The following is a 21571-nucleotide window of genomic DNA, read 5'->3' as shown; positions in this document are numbered from 1 at the left end:
TTTCATTCTTTTGTCCGCCCTAAAATCATCAAAATATGGATACTTACTATTCTTACGCGCTTGGAGCAGCGCTCGCGTCAGTAAACCGGTTTCGCGTTGCCGCCGCGCCTACTATGACGACTGCGACCGTACTATCAGTTACAAAATAAACATCTTTCGATATCAATAACTTTTCTTTTTTGTACTAAAACACGACAAAATATACGTATCTATAAAACTTATTTATCTATAAGTTGACAAAGTTTGCGCACTGGGGCCCGATTCTCCGAAGTTAATAATGTCAAAATCTAATAGAAATCGAATCGCAATATGATCGTAATAGCAGTTTTAACCATATCGGGCATTCTGCTACTAATAAAAGACCAATCGTATTCGATTGACATTTGATTGGTTTGCGATTGGTCTGCTATTTTGGTGATTTTGGTCTATACGGTAGTTTGCTCCACAATCATATTGCAATAGTTAATCATTTTCAGACAAAATGATTCATTATTGAATGACAGAAAAGGATAAAAAAGTTTATTTCAAAGAAAAAATAGCGGAATGCCACTTACGTTTCAATCGTAATCGAGTCGGGATTGGATCGCAGTCGAACGTGAATCGTATGTCGCTTAAGTAAAATTAGGAGAATCGTGCCCCAGGCTGTATCTCATGAACCGTAATAGTTGGAGAGTTGTCACAGCTGATATGTATTTATGTTGCCGCCATAACAACAAATACTGAAAACTATAACAAAATAAATATTTTAGTGGGCTCCCATACAACAAACGTGATTTTACGCTCATGTTATAAATAATGGTACGGGACCCTTGGTGGGTACGGAAACCAAGGCTTAAAAAACCGGATTAGCGCGAGTCCGACTCGCACTTGGCCGGTTTTTTAATGCCCAAATACAATATTTAAGACGATTTCATTGTAGATAAATTTTATTAAATGTCGCAATAAGTGCAATATTGAACGTGTAAAGCACAATGTCAATGTAATGTAGAAATATAATACATTTTTTGGTCCCTATGAATTTAAGGCTCGGGCCCACGGATGCAGTGGACACTGTCGTCGGCACCGCAGATTGCTTTGTGGACACCGCTCTCTTATGTAGATCATATCCATTGCAACTACTTATACGATTACTTATAAATTCTAAACTAAAAATATACCGATCATCACATTTCTGCATTCTGTGTTATTTTATTACTTTTATTATTTATATCCTATACCATACAAAACGTAGTGATTATATTTACTCTCTGTACCATACCTGGTTCATAGTCTGTGCTATTCGCCATTTTGTTTGAAAATACTTGCTTGCCGATGCTGCTGCTTGTGTTCTGTCAAGCGAGGCTATAGAGAATGGGAAATCTGCGTTTAATTCCGAGACTGATATTAATATTGTGGAAATGAAGTGAACATGATTGATACAAAAAACTAAAGTACTAATCGGCGTAACCTAACAGTTGCCACAAAATTATTTTTCACACCTAGTTGTTAATAGAATTCCTTTGGTAATTAATTGACAATATTTTCTTACATCGTGTCAAGTGTTTTAATTTAACAAACGCGCGGTATGAGTTCAAGACATCGTGACCGTAGCCGTTCAAGATCTCGCGACCGCGAGAGGGACAGGCACAAGGAGAGAGATCGTGATAAGAACAGGGATCGAGATCGTGATAAGGAAAGGGAGCGGGACCGAGACCGGGACAGGGACCGGGACCGCGACCGCGACCGTGATCGGGACCGGGACCGCGACCGGGACCGTGACAGGGACAGGGACCGTGATCGGGACCGCCATCGCTCCAAGAGGTACACGATTACGTGTCACAATATGTAGTTGATGATTAAAAGTAAACTGTGGTTAATGTGAGCACTAGAGGTGCAGTAAGTGATAGTAATGTATTGTGCAGGGACAAGGAGCGAGAGCGCAGCCGCAGCCGCGACCGGCATAAGGAGAAGCGCCGCAGTCGCAGCCGCTCGCGCTCCCGGAGCCGCAGCCGCAGTCGCAAGTCTAAGGACAGGTGAGCAGCCTCCTTCACATCTCACTCATGCTAGTCACCAATGTTAAAGTTCTCCCATTTGTATGCTAAGATCTTGTGTAGGCCAAGCTTTTTATATTACACCAATATCAAAGACGTTGATTGCTAGTTATTATTATGAAATAAATCAGAATATACCAAAAGTCCAATATTTTAATGTATGCTATATACCTTTCTCATTTTGGTAATGTTTTGAGTGGGCAGAAAGAAAGGTCTGCTAAAACAGACTGTAAATTTGACTTGAAAAATTAATCCTGATAAATCAAAAGCTAGGCACAACAAGGCAAATATAAATGTGCTGCTGCAACAACTGGCACATGCACATGCATTTAAATCTTTATTATTATACTCTCATGTCCATGAAATGCAAATTCTCAAAATAATGTATAGTCTTTTAAGAGTGAGCAAATGATATCTGTAAAGTGGATCAGCATTGAGGTGGGCGGTGATATCGATAGTGCTGTGTGTGCAGGGACGGCACCATCGCGCTGCTGGACCAGATGGTGGGCACCACCACCAAGGCCACGGCGCGGCAGGTGAGCAGCAACGGCGCGCTCAACCCCGCCGCGCACGCCGCCATCCTCGCCGCCGCCGCCGTCGCGCAGGTCACTCTCCACTCCAGCTTACTGCTATCAGTGCTGCCACACACTTTGAGCATGCCTATTTTTCAGCACATTGCTAGTAAACGACAGTTAACTTAGATGCAACTATTATATACTTTTACGAGCCATGATCCTAAAGCCAAGCCCGAGCCCAGGCTTTGATCTACATAATTCCTTAGTCAATCTACTTAGTACCAAAGCACTAAGGACGCAACAGAGAAAATATTTGCTAGTGGTCTGCCCGACTGTATACGATATTGTTATTTAGATACATAGCAATTACTCTTCTTTTTGAAACCATGTTTTAAATTGAAAATAAAAATTATAATTTAATTTTTATAGAAATATATCAAATATGTGGTAAGCAATAATTTCATTCTTAAAGTTTTATATTTTGAAGCGGTTACAGTAAGTAGGTAACTTTGTAATCAAGTACAATTATTATATTTCAATTGTATGAGGAAAAGTGCCCCCTCTTGACGGTGCGATCCGTCGTCGTAGAGCAATAGCAACGACGCATCAATGTTGCATGTTCAAATCGTAAGCGATCTATTGGTCGGTGACGTGATCGCAGCAGACACCGAGGTAGTTAGCGAGTGTGTGGAGCTAGGCGTAGCGAGCAGACGTGATACTGGCGGGCGTGCTACACAGACGTTTGTGGCGCAGCGGCGCATGGCGGCGCCCGTGCAGCCCGCCGCCGCCGCCGCCGCCGCGCTGTCGGCCGCCACCGCCATCCCGCCGCCCACCTCCGTGCAGCAGAAGCTGGAGCTGCTGCAGGCGCGCTCCGACTCGCGCTACCGCCCCGAGCGCCACCACGACTACCATCCCGACGACGACCACGACGACGGCCTCGGTCAGATATACATATTGTTCTCTATCTCTCAAATGTTCACTTCCCTTCCGAACACACTTCGCCTTTACACTGACTAGATGCATCCACTCAAATTTGTGTTATGTATGACGCTTTATTAGAAGGGCATTTCAGAGCTCGCATACATTGTCGATCGCTCACCAATACCGTGGCGTGGCGCAGGCCCGGCGGGCGAGACGGCGGCGGAGCGGCGGGCGCGGCGGCGCCGCACGCGCTGGATGGGCTCGGAGCACGACAAGACCTTCATCCCCGGCCTGCCCACCGTGCTGCCGTCCACGCTCACGCGCGACCAGGAGGAGCAGTACCTGCGTGAGTGTCGCCCCCCGCCCGCACCGCTATATGCCACATATTATACCCGCATACTTTACTACTATCATTGGGTTTCAAAACCCTCTTTTACAGTCCTTTCTTTACTTAATTTCCAAACAATATGTTGCCAACATTGCTTGTTAATTTGGAAGAAAAGTAAAATAAATTAGGAGAATTCAAATTGTCGTCGAAGCGAGCACATTTTCCTTACAAGAATTCTTCAGAACGCAAACCTCACCGACGCCGGTCCCTCGTGACGAGTCGTCGGCGGTCCGAGCAGCCGTCACCCGGTGCTGCCTAAGTGCCTACTAACTACTCTAGTCTTTATATTTATGTACAAACTTGAAAATTAAGAGAAAGGGTGTCTGCGAGGAATATAGTGTTCCGTTTCGACGTCACCGTTCTGTAACTAGACGTATGATGTACTTGACTTGTGTTGATAATGTAATTGTTGGTTTGATCGAAGCCAGTGTGCAAACAGTACGCTATCGTGTGATGTGCGTGGGCTGCGGTCAGTATTCTAATGGTTGCGTGTGGCCGCGGTGGGCTAACCCGTTCCCTTGCAGTGCAGCTGCAGATCGAGGAGGTGTCGCGCAAGCTGCGCTCGGGCGACCTCGGCATCCCCGCCAACATCGACGAGAGGTCTGTGCCGCGTACCCATGAGTATACGCCTTACTTATTACCGTAGGCGCCGCTCCACGAGCCCCACCACACCAACTACTACTACTGGAACTCATTGCTTGCTAGTTTTGAATAACTTTGTATTTAAAAAAAAACGTTATTCAGGCTACATTCAGTCATTTTTCATGAGAGATAAAACTTTTAAAAGTACACATTGTCATGTCAAAGTCAAATCTATTATTTCTCTTAGAGCTTTACAGCACTTTTACACAGTATGTAAAAGTAAAATAAAACATAATTTCTAACATGTGATTGACCAGCGCTGCGCCGCTAGCCGCGCCACCGCTCACTTCTACTGTCAAATGCAATAGCTATATCATTTTGTATTGTCTGCCTTTTGAACAAAGAGAAATATGCAATGTCTTAACACATGCCAGACTCTGGACTGCGGAACAGATGGTCCCGGGTTCGATTCCCGGTGCGGTCAACATTTGTGTGACGAGCATGCTTGTTGGCTATGGCCTGGGTGTTGCAATATGTACAGTATGTGAGTGGAGGAGTGGCGGTGCGGCTAGCGGCGCTGAGTGTGGAGTGTGGCGGCGTGTGGCGCGTGGAGTGCGCGAGCCCGCTACTACTAATGAGCCATTTTCTTCAGTTGCAGGTCGCATACAGACTGCTCATAAACACTAATGATTCAATTAATTCAACTTTAATAATAATTATTGATAATTTTCAGCAGCGACAGCTCAATAATAATATCTAATAATGAGATTATTTTCAGGGCTAATAATGAGCTTGATTAAAATTTCAGGACAAAATTAATTGAATTATTTCTCCCCCGGGCGTTAGGATCTAGGCGTTAGTATTAGGTCGGCCGCTGCGGCGCTCGGGTAGCGCGGCAGCGGCGGCATGTAGTGCGTCTGCGCAGGTCGCCGTCGCCCGAGCCCATCTACTCCACGGACGGCAAGCGCCTCAACACGCGCGAGTACCGCACGCGCCGCAAGCTGGAGGAGGAGCGGCACCGCCTCGTCACGCGCATGCACCAGATCAACCCCGACTTCAAGCCGCCGCCTGACTACAAGTAACCACACACACCTACACAGGCCGCACTCGTCTCTCGTTGTGAACGTAACCGCATGCGCCGGCGTGTTGCAGGCCGCCCATCATCCGCGTGCACGACAAGGTGATGATCCCGCAGGAGGAGCACCCCGACATCAACTTCGTGGGGCTGCTCATCGGCCCGCGCGGAAACACGCTCAAAGGTAACCGCTCCCCACAACCACTCTCTAACACGTTAAGCAATAGTTCACTTGTAGAAGCAGTCAATAAATTTTAAAAATAATCATCAAAGGAGTTAACTTTATCTTCACTAATACATAATATATACGAAAAATCTAATACATCGACCACCCAGACAAGGTTTATTTTAAACCTGTGCTTCAGGTTATCATTGAAGCAAAATAATATGTATTTATGGATATTGTAATTATAATTCTATGACATAAGTTTATCATAAAAGACTAAGCAGGACAAGCTGTCCTAAATTATTACATTACCACTACTTTTATTATATAATGACAAGCTAAACAGTTAATTGTAACACTTGTATCAATGTGTGTATGTGTGTACGAGCGCGTGTTGCGTGTGCAGCGATGGAGAAGGAGACGGGCGCTAAGATCATCATCCGCGGCAAGGGCTCGGTGAAGGAGGGCAAGGTGGGCCGCAAGGACGGCCAGCCGCTGCCGGGCGAGGACGAGCCGCTGCACGCCTACATCACCGCCACCAACGCCGACTGCGTCAAGAAGGCCGTCGAGAAGGTGCGCATATCCTTGTCTAAACTAGGAACCCCTTGTACCTTCGCCATGTCTGTCCGTCCGTCCGCGCTTAATGTTACTGATCGTTGCTAATATGTATATCGATCACGCCGACAAAGTGCATAAATAAAAAGTGGATAAAAATGTTTTATTAGGGTTCACGTGTAAGTGGAGCGTAACACGGCGTTGTCGGCGTGTTTGATATACATATTACCACTTTTTAAGTTTGTAATCTAACTGTATTTGCAAAAAATACGTTCAGGAATCCTGAACGTATTTTCGTTCTAATAAATAAAGAATTATTGAAATCATCTTTACACATGAGATACTTAATTTCCCAAGAGATGACGCTGTACAGTGGCCTACTTCGAGTTGTCAAGATTTTTTCTCGAGTTGATGGGGTCGCGATAGATACGTGCTATATTCAGGAAACTACGGAACCCTTTACTGAGCGTGACCCGACGCGTTCTTAGCCTGCTTTGAAATAAAAACGTACGTATATACGTACGTTACGTTGGGAGCTGATTTGTAATGTAAAGTGACACGCGCTATCGTCCGGCAGATCAAGGAGGTGATCCGGCAGGGCGTGGAGGTGCCGGAGGGACAGAACGACCTGCGCCGCATGCAGCTGCGCGAGCTGGCGCAGCTCAACGGCACTCTGCGCGAGAACGACGCCGTGCGCTGCGCCAACTGCTCCGCCACCGACCACAAGACCTGGCTCGTCAGTACCGCCCCACCCGCCCCACCCCGCCCCGCCCGCCCCGCCCGCCCCACCCGCGCTCACCTCGCGTCTGTTGCAGTGCCCCGACAAGCCCAACGTGACCAACAGCATCGTGTGCTCGTCGTGCGGCGGCGCGGGCCACATCGCGCGCGACTGCCGCGCCAAGCGCCCCGGCCAGGCCGCGCTGCACAACGCGCCCAACAAGGTCACTACTTCATGTTGTACGACCTACCGACCTAGTCATGCTGTTCTATAGTCGCCAGTATTTTTTTTGCAAAATAATATTGTTAGGGACTTGAAAGCATGCAGCGTGAACAGTGTTCGTATAGAGCTGATGTTGTGTCGTGATGTGCAGGCTAAGATCGACGAGGAGTACATGTCGCTGATGGCGGAGCTGGGCGAGGCGGCGCCGGGCGGCGCGGCGCGGCGGCTGCCGGCGCTGTTCCCGCACGCGCCGCAGCAGCCCGCCCGCGCCATCATGCCGCCGCCGCCGCACCGTGCGTACTCACCGCCACGTCGCTCAGCTTCTCACTACATATACTGTATATAGTGCGAGCATTTGCTCTGAAACAAGTCTACCCTATATTCCTTCACTCTCACGGCCCGATAGGATGGATGGATAGGAGGAACCTGACCAATAACTATTCACTACTATTGTTTGTAATACCCGTGTAACAAATGTCAGTTGCACAAAGCTCCATTAAAGTTAAAGCTTCATTAAGTCTATTGCTGACACTTTTTATCTTGTTGCAAAAGAAACAGTCAGCAAGAGATTTAAAAAAGCTTTAACTTTAAGAGCGTATACGCTCGGCGCGCGATGTCAACTTTAGGTAATTCAACGCAAAAAACCGCGCAGACTAGCGTCGCGGCTGTGTGCGTGCCTATCATACTTCACGTATAGTCACACAAACCATTTTGATCCTTTCGAGTGAAATTGGTAGAACAAAAAATATATTATTTAGTAAATAGTTAATAGCGGGAAAATAGTGTAAGTCTATGGATGTCTAAAATATAAAAGCATGAAAATAAGTCGTTAATACTTACACTCTTTTGCAAAAAAATCGGGCACCTATGAAAACCTTGGTTTTGAGGACTTTCTGTATATTACATACAATTTTCAACAGTACTAAATAGTCGACTGATGATTAATGACAATGTTAAGAGTTTCTGTATTTTAACCGATTTCAAAAAAAGAAAGGAGGAGGTTTCAATTAGATTGTTTTGTGATTGTTCTCGATTTCTCAAAGACGCCTGGACCGATTTGAAAAATTGATTGTTTATATGAAAGGTCCAGTCCATCCAGACCGAAAAATTGTGGTCAAATAACAACAATTGCCGGAAAGCCAAATATTGGTGAAGAGCTTGGGTTTACCATTGCAAATAAAGTTTAAGTTATCTATCCTATATGCTTCAAAAGTTATTCGAGATCAAAAGTCAAAATTTGGGTACATCCAAAATGAAAAAAAAAAAATAATATAGCTCGATTGGTAACAGACATCTGCAAAAAGTGATTTCTAGCCTAAGGAGTCCACCATATTGGATTTAGACTCGTGACACATTTTTTTTCGAGTTATTCATAGCAAGCCCTTTCATTTGATACCCATATCGTAGGAATGCATTAAAAACATTTTTTTCTCTATCTTGGGTATACCGCCATATTGGATATAGAATCATACATTGTCATTAAAACTGAACATTCAAACAACATTTCAACTCAATCGATAAAAAAAATATGCTTCAAAATTGAGCTTTAAATAAAATAGTAATGTATCAAGATTTGTTGGTCGCGCTTGAAATGTACTATATTCTCGGTATCCACGGCAGAGGTTATTCACCCTACGCGATGTGACGGAGCGACACGTCCTCTCTCTGTGAAGCCTTGCGGCGGTCTGGTTTGAGTTGACTCGCGTGCAGCATTTTATAGTAGTTTTTAAATAATTTATAAAAAAATAAAAACGAGAGATAAAATTATAATATAAAGTTTATGTTTTAAAGAAAGAGTTATATTACTATAGTAAATAATTGTTATATTAAATTAAGTAAGATAGATAGGTAAAAAAAGCATTTGAAATTCACAATTTTTCACATTGTTAAAATATTTTTTTCTGAAAGATAGAGACCTAAATCAAAAAATGTTTTCAACTAACTATAGGCATGGGGATTTCGTCTATGAGTAAAAAAATAAATATGATTAGATTTGCCACTGTTTTCACATGAATTTAAGCTTCGAAATAGACGCTGAACGGGAATATTATAAAACATCTGTTACGTTATAGGGGTTTTAAGTATTTAAACTACACAAATTGAAATTTATGTTCAATTAACTATATAGACAGTGAAATTACCTTGCGTTATTAAAAAATAACATAGTTATAGGATAAGTAGTTACTGAGAAACAGTGGTTTGAAAAGTACCATTTTAGGCCAAATGGCGCGCGGTTGACGTACACGCTCTTAATGGAACTTTGTGCAACTGACGATTTCAAAACTCAGTTTAATAATAAAATGCGGCTGAAAATTATTATGAATACAATAATAAAAGTTGTCTCAAATGGGCTTCAGCATGTTGACTTCGGCACTTCGTGGACTCCCTATACCTTCACTCTCATAACCTGATGGGACGGCAATCCGACACGACCGGAAAGAGATCATTCAATTAGTGTTGTAATAAACAACAGTGACGTATGATGCTCCCGACAAATATGTACGTGACGCGACTCGATGCGAGAGATGTTGCAAGCGAAGTAACAGCAGTACCGCGTGTGTGTGCAGGCGAGCTGCCCGTGTCGCTGCTGCCGCCGCCCGGCGCCTTCCCGCCGCCGCCGCCGCCGCCCAGCACGCAGCCCGCGCCCTGGCTCGGTCCGTACGCCCAGATACATATCGTCACATACTCATGCGAGCTTCATATTGACGCGGTCATCGCGCCATTCAAAAATACATCTCTACTTTAACTAATGGACAGTCATTTCGTGTAGAGTTGTAACATTTTCTACAATCATGCATCAACCATTTAATGTTCGTCGTGTGTCAGGAGGCGCGGGGGCGCAGCCGCCGGTGCCGGGCGGGCCGGCCGCCTACCCGCCGCCGCCGCCGCCCGCGCCGCTGCTGCCCGACGCCAAGCCGCCCGCGCCGCACCTGCCGCCGCCGCCGCCCGGTCAGCGACACCAGCCTATGCTCACTTATTTTTAATTATTTTACACGTGTATTTGTTGGTTACGCTTACACAAATACTTTGATTTTAATTATTTAGAAAATCGATAGCAATGCACACGATGCATAACAAAAATATAAAAAGCTAATAGATTTGTGTTTATAACTTGTGTTTACGACATGAGATTGCCTGAAACATGGTCGGTTGTGAATGTGTCGTTGACATGTAGAGCCGAGTACTCACCTGCGAGCTGTAACATAGTCGTCGTGTGGACGTGGCCGCGTTGTCGTCACTGTAAGCGAATGGACGCGCAGTAGTCGTGCTGAGGTCGCGGAGTGCTGCGGCTGCACCGCTGCACAGGCGTACACCTGCCGGCGACCGCTGCGGCGTCCGCGACCTCACTGCAACCCCTTTGAGTTCGCAATAAACCCGACAAACAGCTCGCATCGATCTACAACTGGCTCGCGAATTACGCCCTCGCCTATCTGATACTGTAACGTTTAGAGTAACAGCTTGCAGGTGAGTACACAGAGCTTAGAATCACAAAAACCATGAACACGTGTGTGAGCGATTGTAACCGAATGAACATGAATATGAATATGTGCAGGCATGATGGGCATGGGGTGGCGCGGCGGCTTCAACCCGCCGCCGTGGACGGCGCCGCCGCCGCCCGCCTTCCTGGCGCCGCCGCCGCCGCCGCCGCCCGTCTCCGGCGACTAGCGAGCCGCACACGCGCTATCTACAGCGTAGATGTTGACGATGCAATTATTTTGATCGACCAGATTTATTTAATTTGTAATATAATGAAATTTAATAATTGAACGCCATTCGTTTCCTTTTTTCCAAGTCACCGTTGTCTACTGATTTCCAACAGTGTCCGTTCCCTTTTTGTATGAGGAAAAGCCTTGGTGAAGCTGTCCCAACGCGTCGAGTTTGCTTCGTATTAAGTATCGTAGTACACAAATCAACTCAGGAAGGGGAGGAACTCGAGCCGTTTAGTATCAATTGTACGAAACTCCCTGCTGCACACTAATCGGAATAGTAACGTAATCGACTTGCAGAACCCGCGCTCATGGCCCTCCGTACCCTCGCTTCTTCTAGTTGATTGTAGATTCTAGTTTTGTTTTGCAATTACACCTTTTGTAACCCTGGCCTCCTGAAAGCGACTGTTCATTTGCAAGCCCATATATTTTCAATATCAATCAGTATAATTCATGACACACAGAAAAGTGATTCCTTGAGAACATTTCCTCAATAGTACCACGAAATTACGCAACACCTAACATTACCCAGTCAGAGTTGGGTAGACCTAGGTGAGCATGGGTAAATCCCGAATTGAAATTTATTTTACTTATTATTCGAACTTTACCCAAGAAGCTTGGGTAATACTAAGTCAACCCGGGTAAACCTAGGTTTACTCCACCTTCTAGCATTACCCGTAACATCTACATTGTACGCGTGCGAAGTCGGAGCGGGTCGCTAGTAATATATAAACTGGACAATAATAAACAACAAATATTAAGAAAACTTAATGTTTTATTCAGAAATTGTCTAATTTTAAATTAAATACATCACTTTTCAGTCGCAACATAGATCGATATGATTGAACACGAAATCAAAATATATTAAATGCACAAAATATATCTACACCACTAATATTAATGCTACAAGAGATTATAATTGCATTAAACCATAAATACACATGAGACGTACGAAATAAAGATTTAATCTAATAAATACTCTTAGACTGTCGTCAATCATCAAATAATAAATAACTTAGCGAATAGCACATCACATAGTGGGACATCGTCACGGCGACAGTCGCCGCTGCTACCTAAATATACCATTATACTTCATGTATCAAATCTAAATATTTTCCAAAGTTAAATTGCATCTATATATAAACTTATTGATAGGAAGGCCGTCCTGTGGTCTCTGTAGCCGCGGGTCAGTGCTGGCGGCTCCAGGGCGACGCCACTCCTGCCCACATTGCCCGCTCAGCTTCCAAGAGAGCAATGTCTACATGAGCCGTCCGCTGTACGCTAATAAGATAGTATCATTTACACCAACATATTAAAGAGGAAACATTTCTTGTTTGCACCCTAAAGCCATTACCGCCACTACTGGACCGATAAAACTATTATTATACTAGCTGGTGCCCGCGACTTCGTCTGCGCAGGTTTAGTATTTCGAACAATATGTTTACAAATTGTAGCCTATGTATTATTCTGATGTATAAGCTATATTATTGTAAAGTTTCATTAAAATCCATTCAGTAGTTTTTGCGTGAAAGAGTAACAAACATCCATACATCCATACATACAAACTTTCGCGTTTATAATATTAGTAGGATACTAGCTATTTTGTCGCGGGTTCATTCGAATCCCGCAAGATCCTCTTCCTGTTCCCTATAATATAGCCTATGTCACTCGGGAATAGTCTAGCTAGCAACAGTGAATAATTTTGACCATTTTTTTTATTCAAATCGGTTCAACAGTAGCCTGTGGGATACAAAAACAATTCCTCTTCAATATATTAGTATAGATGTATATTTACTTTAATTATTTAACACCAGTATGTTCGAGTTGCACAAGTAATAATGTTAGACTTGTCGTTTTTTACGATTTACGCTTACTTTACTAGTATAACGTAAATAGCATAAACACTACTTAGGTAAACAAAATTAATTTAAAATATAGTTATCATGCCAAGTACCCGCCAAACCTTAGGGAGGAGGCATTTTAAAAGTTGTATACTCGCAATACTCGTGAGTTCGCGTGGGGCCGGAGTGTGTGTGTGTGTGTGCCGGCGGGTGGTGGCGGGCAGGGGGGGGGACTCATCGCGCCTCCTTGGCGGTGAGCTTCTCGATGAGTTCCTGCAGCGGCGCCAGCTCCCGTCGCTCGATCAGGTTGAATTCCTGCACGTTAATAACAATAGTAGTACATCCATGAAGACAGTTAGCCTTTAACTACTATTGTAGTACTATTCACAGCTGCAAATCTAACTCGTTACACAGGAGAGTGTCACCTGCACGAAGAAGATGAAGTGCTTGAAGGAGGTGTTGAGGTGCGCCTCCTCGCCGAGCTGCACCACCTCGGGGAAGTGCTGGTGGTAGATGTGCGCGTACACGCGGAACAGCCGCTTCAGGATCGTCTTCGCCATCGCCAGGAAGTTCTTGGGGAACGGCACTCCTGCAAGAGCAGACACACGTCACACGAGTGCTGACTGCCGGCCTGGCGCAGTCTGTACCTACCTACTCACTTAGCAGTCCCCTTCTATGATCTGTCTAGTGACGATACTTTCATATGTACATAGTTGTTAAACGATGTCTATTTTGCCTATCTCCATTTTTGTGATACGTGATAGGTACATAACTATATCACAGACAAGTACGAGACTTATATACTTCTTAGATTATATCACAGTAAGACAAAACATTATAATCTATACTTCTATACTAAAGAGAAAAACATTTTTTGTTTGTACCCTGGATCGATTTGAAAAATTCCTTCACTGTTGGGAAAGGTACACTGTTTCTGAGTGACATAAGCTACATTTTATCCCGGTACGGACAGCAGCCCCCACGGGACGCGGGTGAATCCGCCAGGAACCGGCGAGTGTGAATGTGAATATTGAACAACTAGACGGAGTCGTACCTATCTTGGAGGGGAAGAGTGTCTCGTCGTCGAGCTGGTCCTGCGCCCACGTCATGAGGTAGTCGATGTACTTGGGCGCGGAGCACTTGATGGGCTTCTTGACGGTGTGTCCGTCAGCCCAGTGGTACTCGTACTTGGGCCCCGCCGACATCACGGCGCACGAGTCCTCCGTGCAGAACTCCGTGATGGTGCCGTACAGCATGTTGATCTGGTTGAAGAAGTCCACCGCTGCACACACGCACAACCGTCACTAATCATTATCATTCATCATCTTTTCTTTTCTCAATTATTAAAAGATAGTCAGTAGAATACAATTCTTCCATATGGTTTCCATGGAATTTGGATATAGTCTTGTCTGGTCCCTATGGAGTAACAGCTCTAGGGAGTCAGTGAGTTATCGTTGTATCATGGATAGATTGAATCCTAGCATTGTGTAAGGATACTGTGTCCAGGTGCATGAAGTAGTTCATTGGGAGGTGAGTTCAATCACCAATAGCAGTATGATGTTTTTCAAATATTCATTTTTATTACTGAAGGAATATTCTACGATGTGCGAAATTCTCTGTGTATTAAAAATGTCTATTGTGTATTTATAAATGCAGAACTACACATAATTACACCATTTTCAAAACTGATCCTCTCATAAGTTGTAGTGACGAATGTGAACATAGCAGCATTTAAATAAAGTTAATCTACCTGTGGAGTTATATTCATAGTCAGGGCTAAACATACCTATGTAAGTTCATCTACTTGTATTGTATGTCATTCAAATAAATGTATTGTTTTCCTTGCAACAATAGTCATTTAGTCATATAACATGGAAAGGAAACAGTAGAGGAAGTTGGCTTGATAGCGGCGCGAGCGGCGCGCGTGAGTCAGCCGCCCGCGGCACTGTGCTCCACGTCATGTTCACGCCACAGAGACAGTGCACTCACATCAGATCCCGTCAGCCCTCCAGGACTTACTGTCACGACATTCCTAGCCTTACTACAATGTCATGACAACACCCACATGATGCTCATCTACACTAGAGCTGAGCTGTGTACCAGCACTCCTAATAAATAATGACTAAGGTAGCTGGTAAATATTCGATATTTTAAATTGATACGGGTATTTCCTGCATTATGACCTACCAGTTGTTACTTATTAGGAGTGTTAGTACAAGGCTCAGCTCCAGTGTAGATGAGGGCATCATGTGGCTGTTGTCATGTCATCATCCTCCAAGACTTTTACCCAACTATGTTGGGGTCGGCTTCCAGCCTCCCTATCTGACCTCTTCAACCCAGTTACCCGGGCAACCCATAACCCCTTGGTTAGAGTGGTGTCAAACTTACTGGCTTCTGACTACCAATAATGACTGCAAAGGATGTTTAACAACAGCCGGAACCTACAGTTTAACGTGCCATCCAAAACACAGTCATTGGTGTCTAAGATATACTTAGAAAAGTTGCAAGGGTACTTGCCTGACCTGGAATCAAACCCGCACACTCATACTTGAGAGGTTGGTTCATTTCCCACTAGGCCGCCACCACTATTCATCATTAGCGTAATCAAAGTGAACTCAGTAGGTGGTACTAACTGTTGACGGCCACCCACTCGTTGAGGTCCTCGCCCTCCGGCAGCATGACGGCCAGGCGCAGGTTGCCGGAGCCCAGCGTGGCCGCCGCGTGCCGCATCAAGTCGTACTGGTGCGTGCCTTCCGGTATGTTCTTCTTCGGTTTGAAAGTCTTGTTGGAACGACTCCCACTGCAACAGGATTAGGCTAGTCACCGATTGTCTTGCGGTAAACAGACCAAATTTATGCTGCATTGTTAGTCATGCACAAAGACTGCAATATAATATAGGGGTCATGCAGCAAGCTGCGCCTCGTAGGTAATGCCCACCGGCACCTCTTATGGTCACGACGCCTAATACTAGCGCCGTAAGCGCAACGAATAAATGATCAATTTTGTAACTGCACCATGAAGGTAAACAAGACGTCAGCGCAGTACAACGGAAGACATTTAGTTATAAATAGACACACACATGACTGCTGCACTGCAACCTCAGATTACTTACAATAAAAAGCTCATTTTGAAAGCGTTATTCCAGCTTTCGATGGTAATAGGTATTTTGTTCACTAGGATAGCACCGAAACATTAAAATTAGGTTATTTCTATAAAATTAAATCTTTGCAGTTGTCAAACAGTCACAAGTAGTACCTATTTCTTCTCTGTGCATTGTTATTTTTTTTATTTTAATTTTGTTATTTTTTAGCAATATTGCCAATAGAAAAAAAATACAGAATAAGCTACATGCATGGTTTTGCGCAATTTAATTGGTCGTTCGTCTAAGGGGTACCTAACGTAAGAAAGAGTCGGTTTTGAATCGCGGGATGACACTCGCGGATGACAAAATTTAATTTAAATCGCTTTTGTTAGTATTTGTTACGTGATTTGTTACATATAGTTTAAATTCGTTGTATATAGTGTTAATTTAAGTGTTGTTAACAAAAATATTTGAATAATGAATCGACTATCTACTTATAAAAAATACTAAATTGACCGACTAACTTACTAATGTCATTGTCAGATTTTTTTTCAGCAAGAAATAAAATCGCTATTGCAAAGGGGCCTGACTGCTCTGCACCAGAGTATACTTGCTTGTATTTCAGCCTTTTGGGCGTATTGTTGTGATTTCTTTAATATAAAGTTACCAAAATGCAAGGTTTATCAATTGAGAGCTTGAAGAAGCACAAGGCTGTAAGTTACACGATTCTTTGTTGATCAACGTTACTTCTCGTCTTTACAGTTCTTACATTACATAATTAACCTCTTACGTTTATGTTATCAACGGTGTATTTTAATTCTCACTGTTGTTGATTACGTTCTTGAATAAATAAATTTGTATAGTCTTATCGGTACTTCTTGAAAATATGTATTATAGTATAAAATATAGGGCTATCAAATACCCATTGGCTGCCATTTGTAAAATCTAATCTGAGTGCTGAACGTTGCAGTAGGGTAGAGCTCGAGTACTGAAATGTAAAAACTATAAATGTATGCCTTTTATCAGAGGCATGTGAACATTTTCTTATATATCGGATGTAGCCTTGCCAGCATTAAGCAGCTGCAACTTAGACTTATTTTATCACTCTATCAATGGAAAAATATATTAGAATCCTGATTAGATTACCAAGTCGCTATAGTATAAATAAAATATTGACAGTTTCTAAATATTGATTTAAACTACAAAATACTACAGATATTCAACTGCCCCTTAGATGTCCCACTGACTGAGATTTGCTGATTTTTTGTATATTTTAGGTGAGATAGACATATTGTTTTAGTGTAAAGACAAGTTTTGTGCTGCACAGTAGACAACTTGGTTTAGAATTTTAGAAGAAGCGCACAACCAGCACTGTGTAGTGTTCTGTGACTATACCTGTAATCTGTAGGGCAACAATCGGTCAGTGGGACGTCTTAGGGGCAGAGTCTAAAGAAACCTGTTATCAGATACTAGTCTTATTTAGAGTAGTAGTTATACTGCATAGCAGTTCTATCTGGTCTAACAATTGAATACCTGTCTCCAGCTGATCCCATTGTACGTGTGTGTGGGCATTGGGTGCGCAGGGGCAGTGTTCTACATCGGCAGGTTGGCCACACGCAACCCTGATGTCTCCTGGAATAAGAAGACCAACCCTGAGCCCTGGGAAGAATACAGGGCCAAGCAGTACAAGGTATGCAAGTTGTCCAGTTTCATGTCTGCTAGTCAACTGGTAGTCACAGTTCCACCTGCAACTCAGAGAAGTACTTCCTGTTCTGGGTTAAGTTGTACCATTTGTTAATCAGTCTATCAAGAGCTTGGCAAGCTTGTTAAAGACACTTCCCTGGTCCATGCGGGGAGCGGGATCTAGGTGACGGTGGTGATTATAGGGCATGCAGGATGGTGACATACAGCTCACAGGACAGAGGTTTACTTTATTTTTTTGTCATATTGAAAATAGTTTTATGAATGGCATTGGGAACAATGAAAGGCAAATGAAAATTCTTTCACTACTATATAGCTTGTTTATCAATATTGCTATTTATTCAGGGTGCGCACAGTAGTCCCAAAACATTAAAAGTGCTATAATTTATCAAAATAATTCCCAGTTGTTTAGATTCTCTTTATTAATAGTAGGGTAAATGTGGCAGATAAATAAGAAATATCAGTACATTAAATAACTTCCTGTGCTTGGAATAAAAGTATTGTCCTGTGATGTCACCAGGACCAGTGAGCAGTGTACACACATTCTGCACTGTCACAATGAACTTGTTGCTTGTTTCAGTTCTACTCGCCCATCAGAGACTACTCGAAGGAGGAGTCTCCCGCACCCAAGTACTAGCCTACTGCATACAAGCTAACTTAATCAAGTGTTAACGCGAACTTTAGATGGTATAATTTAATAAATAGCAACAATTATGTGATAAAAATATTTGTTTTATTGAGTTACCCAACTTCGGGAATAGGATAATAAACATTGGAACTTCAAATTGTTAGTTTGTTCTGTTGACTATCCAAAAAAAAAAAGACAAAATGTATAAAAATCAGTGGTTGTTCTGCAGGACCTGTTTGACGGCATCACAGTGGCGTACCTAGGTAAGCAAAGGCCTTGAAAAATAAAAAAAATGGAGTCCCATCAGTCGGTGCAGTCCGCAGCTTGCTTCCAAAACTTCCCTTTAACTAGGTATAGCCTGGTCAAAATCTGTAGACATTTGAAATAACAATAATTCCCGAAAAGCCAAATTGTGATGGAGAGCTTGGGTTTACTACCTATTTCAAATAAAATATTAAAAGTCCCCATCAATCTCATGTGCGCTAAATTGAAGGGCAAAATTTACAAATCGTCAAGACCTGGGGCCTGATTCTCCTAAGTAAATAATGTCAAAATCGAATAGAAATTGAATCCGCAATATGATCGCAATAGCAGTTTTAACCATATCGGGCATTCAGCTACTAATACAAGACCAATCGTATTCCAACAACATTCGATTGGTTTGCGGTTGGTCTTCTATTTTGGTGATTTTGGTCTATACGGTAGTTTGCTCTACAATCATATTGCAACCGTAAATCATTTGCAGACAAAATGATTCATTAATGAATGACAGAAAAGGATAAAAACGTTTATTTTAAAGAAAAAATAGGTATAGCGGAATGCCATATACGCTTCAATCGTAATTGAGTCGGGATTGGATCTCAGTCGAATGTGAATCGTATATCGCTTAAATAAAATTAGGAGAATCGGGCCCCTGTCGTCCTGTATGGATCGGAGTGTTGGGCATTGAAAACGAGGGATGAGAAGAGAGTGCATGTAGCAGAAATGAGAATGCTGAGATTGATGTGTGGTGTTACAAGAATGGATAAAGTGAAGAATGATTACATTAGAGGAAGTCTGAAAGTAGCGCCAGTTACTGAAAAGATGAGAAGTAGAAGATTGTCATGGTACGGGCATGTAATGTGGAGGGATGATAATGCAACAAAGTCTGTGCTAAGTAAGAATGGATGGAGAGGAAGACCTAAGAAAAGATGAATGGATTGCCTGAAAGATGTCATGAATAGGATAGGAAGGGAGTGAGTGTCAGTGGTGACATGGGAGATGGAAGAGAATGACATAGGTATTGCGCCGACCTCTCATTAAATTGGGAACAGGGCAGGAGGAAGAAGATCTCATGTGTGTGTCAAAAGTTATTCGAGGTCAAAAGTAAAAATATAAAGTTTTTTTTTTCAAAAACTAAGTTTTATCAAAAAACACATCAGACCACAGTTGTAGATCTTATAATTGTCTACAAATTGTTTTTTTGATTTTATTTATGAAAGTTACCATTCGTATTCTAGAAATCGCGTTTCTTAGCGTCACACTATACATGTCATGCACAATTGCATACTCGGCGCGTTACGTACCTACTTGATTGGTAAGGTAATTGAGTCAGTCGTGATTGGATCTCAGTCGAATGAAGATCGTATGTCGGTTAAGTAAAATTATATTTTATTTGTAATGGTAAACCCAAGGTGTCCATTTCGACCGCGCGGCCACCTCATAATTTTTGATGAAACTTTGCCAGGAATTAGTAGTAATTTGTTACTTTTCACTCCTCTTTTCCTGAATTTGTTACAAAAAAAACCAAGCCGCTATGACAAAGAACAGTTGGCCGCTAGAACCGCCACTTGCCGTAGTCATCGCCCGTGATTACTCAGAAACTATACAATGCAGATAGACGAATGATACATCAAAAGAAAGGTCTTAATTTGTTAAATTTGTTACAAAAATAAAAAAGGTCAAAACGTAGATATACAAAAAGTTATGCAATGTTAAGTTTTCAGGTTATGAGTAGGTAAGTATATCACCGTAGGCACCAAATTAATAGAGGCTAATGTGTATAGAAAATTAGTCTTTAATTTGTTACAGCGAAAAAGACAAAAATACTAGAAAGCAGGTTCAATAATATGTTAGAGTCGATTTTAGTTGGCCGCGCGGACGGCAATATGCCTAAAATACAATTTCGTTTTCTCGTTATTAAAAGTAGGTTTTAGCTTAATTAAAGTACTAGTCGATGGGTAACGTAACCTAGTTTGAATAAATATAGCGAATTTAACTGCAGCATTCGTATTTTAGGAGATATTTACAAAAACACAGTGGTATGAAACTGTATGAGAGTAGGGTGTCCATGCATTTTCACATATTCGAAATTTTCGTTATTCATGTCTTATTTTTTTAGGGAGAGTGCATACTTTATAAAGATCAAAGTCACAAATAGATTAAAATTTCTTTATTCACAATCAACACAAAGGCAAACAAATCAATTGTTTGCCTTTGTGTTAACACAATGTGTCAAAATGTGACACAGAGTTGAAAGGTGAACTTAAGCTAGGCGAGATCATAACATTTGATTTAAACGGAGCTGCAGACTCAGTTTTACTCACTGAATTGCCGATTACTCTTAGCATTAAGGATAATTATTATTTCTTAGTTGGTACTATAGAATTTATACCAGGCACAAAAATAGGCCACTATAAATGTAATTTTTTAAATAACAATAAATATTTTTGTTACGACGACAATTCTTTTAAAATTGAAATACACACATTTTCGTGTCTAACTGACACGAAAATATGTGACACAGAATTTATAAATATTATGTTAGTTTATGAAGATTTTATATTTATCTGGTTGTCTTTTATTACTTGATTTGTTTGCCTTTGTGTTGATTGTGAATAAAGAAATTTTAATCTATTTGTGACTTTGATTTTTATAAAGTATGCACTCTCACTAAAAAAATAAGACATGAATAACGAAAATTTCGAATATGTGAAAATGCATGGACACCCTACTCTCATACAGTTTCATACCACTGTGTTTTTGTAAATATCTCCTAAAATACGAATGCTGCAGTTAAATTCGCTATATTTATTCAAACTAGGTTACGTTACCCATCGACTAGTACTTTAATTAAGCTAAAACCTACTTTTAATAACGAGAAAAACGAAATTGTATTTTAGGCATATTGCCGTCCGCGCGGCCAACTAAAATCGACTCTAACATATTATTGAACCTGCTTTCTAGTATTTTTTTGTCTTTTTTCGCTGTAACAAATTAAAGACTAATTTTCTATACACATTAGCCTCTATTAATTTGGTGCCTACGGTGATATACTTACCTACTCATAACCTGAAAACTTAACATTGCATAACTTTTTGTATATCTACGTTTTGACCTTTTTTATTTTTGTAACAAAGGACAATGGGCAGATTGGTATACCCCACCAATAGCAATGTCAT

General features: G+C 42.2%; 3 protein-coding genes across 8 annotated transcripts; 2 read left to right on the top strand and 1 right to left on the bottom strand.

Annotated features, from left to right (window-relative positions):
• The first annotated feature begins 1252 nt into the window (after positions 1–1252).
• Positions 1253–10940, top strand: LOC110381546 (splicing factor 1). Of its 5 annotated transcripts, none has more exons than XM_049837009.2 (15): positions 1253–1800; positions 1902–2012; positions 2503–2635; positions 3299–3485; positions 3666–3812; positions 4379–4454; positions 5362–5514; positions 5589–5695; positions 6084–6250; positions 6810–6968; positions 7048–7173; positions 7324–7465; positions 9740–9826; positions 9999–10121; positions 10726–10940. In XM_049837009.2, the coding sequence occupies exons 1-15, from the start codon at positions 1565–1567 to the stop codon at positions 10836–10838; spliced, it is 2067 nt and encodes a 688-aa protein (XP_049692966.2). In that variant the 5' UTR covers positions 1253–1564; the 3' UTR covers positions 10839–10940. The 5 variants fall into 5 exon arrangements, with proteins under 5 accessions (XP_049692966.2, XP_049692964.2, XP_049692963.2 ...); XM_049837007.2 differs by having other exon boundaries at positions 3618–3812; XM_049837006.2 differs by having other exon boundaries at positions 3284–3485; positions 3618–3812.
• Positions 10941–11634: 694 nt separating this feature from the next.
• On the bottom strand, positions 11635–16007 carry LOC110381549 (MOB kinase activator-like 1). 2 transcript variants are annotated; one of them, XM_021341885.3, is made up of 5 exons: positions 15833–16007; positions 15354–15520; positions 13775–14002; positions 13146–13309; positions 11635–13035 (listed from the first exon to the last, which is right to left on the bottom strand). In XM_021341885.3, exons 1-5 carry the CDS (start codon positions 15844–15846, stop codon positions 12955–12957), a joined length of 654 nt encoding a protein of 217 aa, XP_021197560.1. In that variant the 5' UTR covers positions 15847–16007; the 3' UTR covers positions 11635–12954. The 2 variants fall into 2 exon arrangements, with proteins under 2 accessions (XP_021197560.1, XP_049692970.2); XM_049837013.2 differs by lacking the exon at positions 15833–16007 and adding an exon at positions 15664–15681.
• Positions 16008–16349: 342 nt separating this feature from the next.
• LOC110381550 (cytochrome c oxidase subunit NDUFA4) lies at positions 16350–18228 on the top strand. The gene is made up of 3 exons (XM_021341886.3): positions 16350–16515; positions 17346–17492; positions 18084–18228. Exons 1-3 carry the CDS (start codon positions 16474–16476, stop codon positions 18138–18140), a joined length of 246 nt encoding a protein of 81 aa, XP_021197561.1. The 5' UTR covers positions 16350–16473; the 3' UTR covers positions 18141–18228.
• Positions 18229–21571: the final 3343 nt, after the last annotated feature.

The sequence above is a fragment of the Helicoverpa armigera genome, chromosome 14 (genome assembly GCF_030705265.1).
Source record: "Helicoverpa armigera isolate CAAS_96S chromosome 14, ASM3070526v1, whole genome shotgun sequence".
Classification (NCBI taxonomy): domain Eukaryota; kingdom Metazoa; phylum Arthropoda; class Insecta; order Lepidoptera; family Noctuidae; genus Helicoverpa; species Helicoverpa armigera.
Note: the sequence above shows the minus strand (reverse complement) of the source record. Positions and strands in the feature narration are given on the sequence as shown.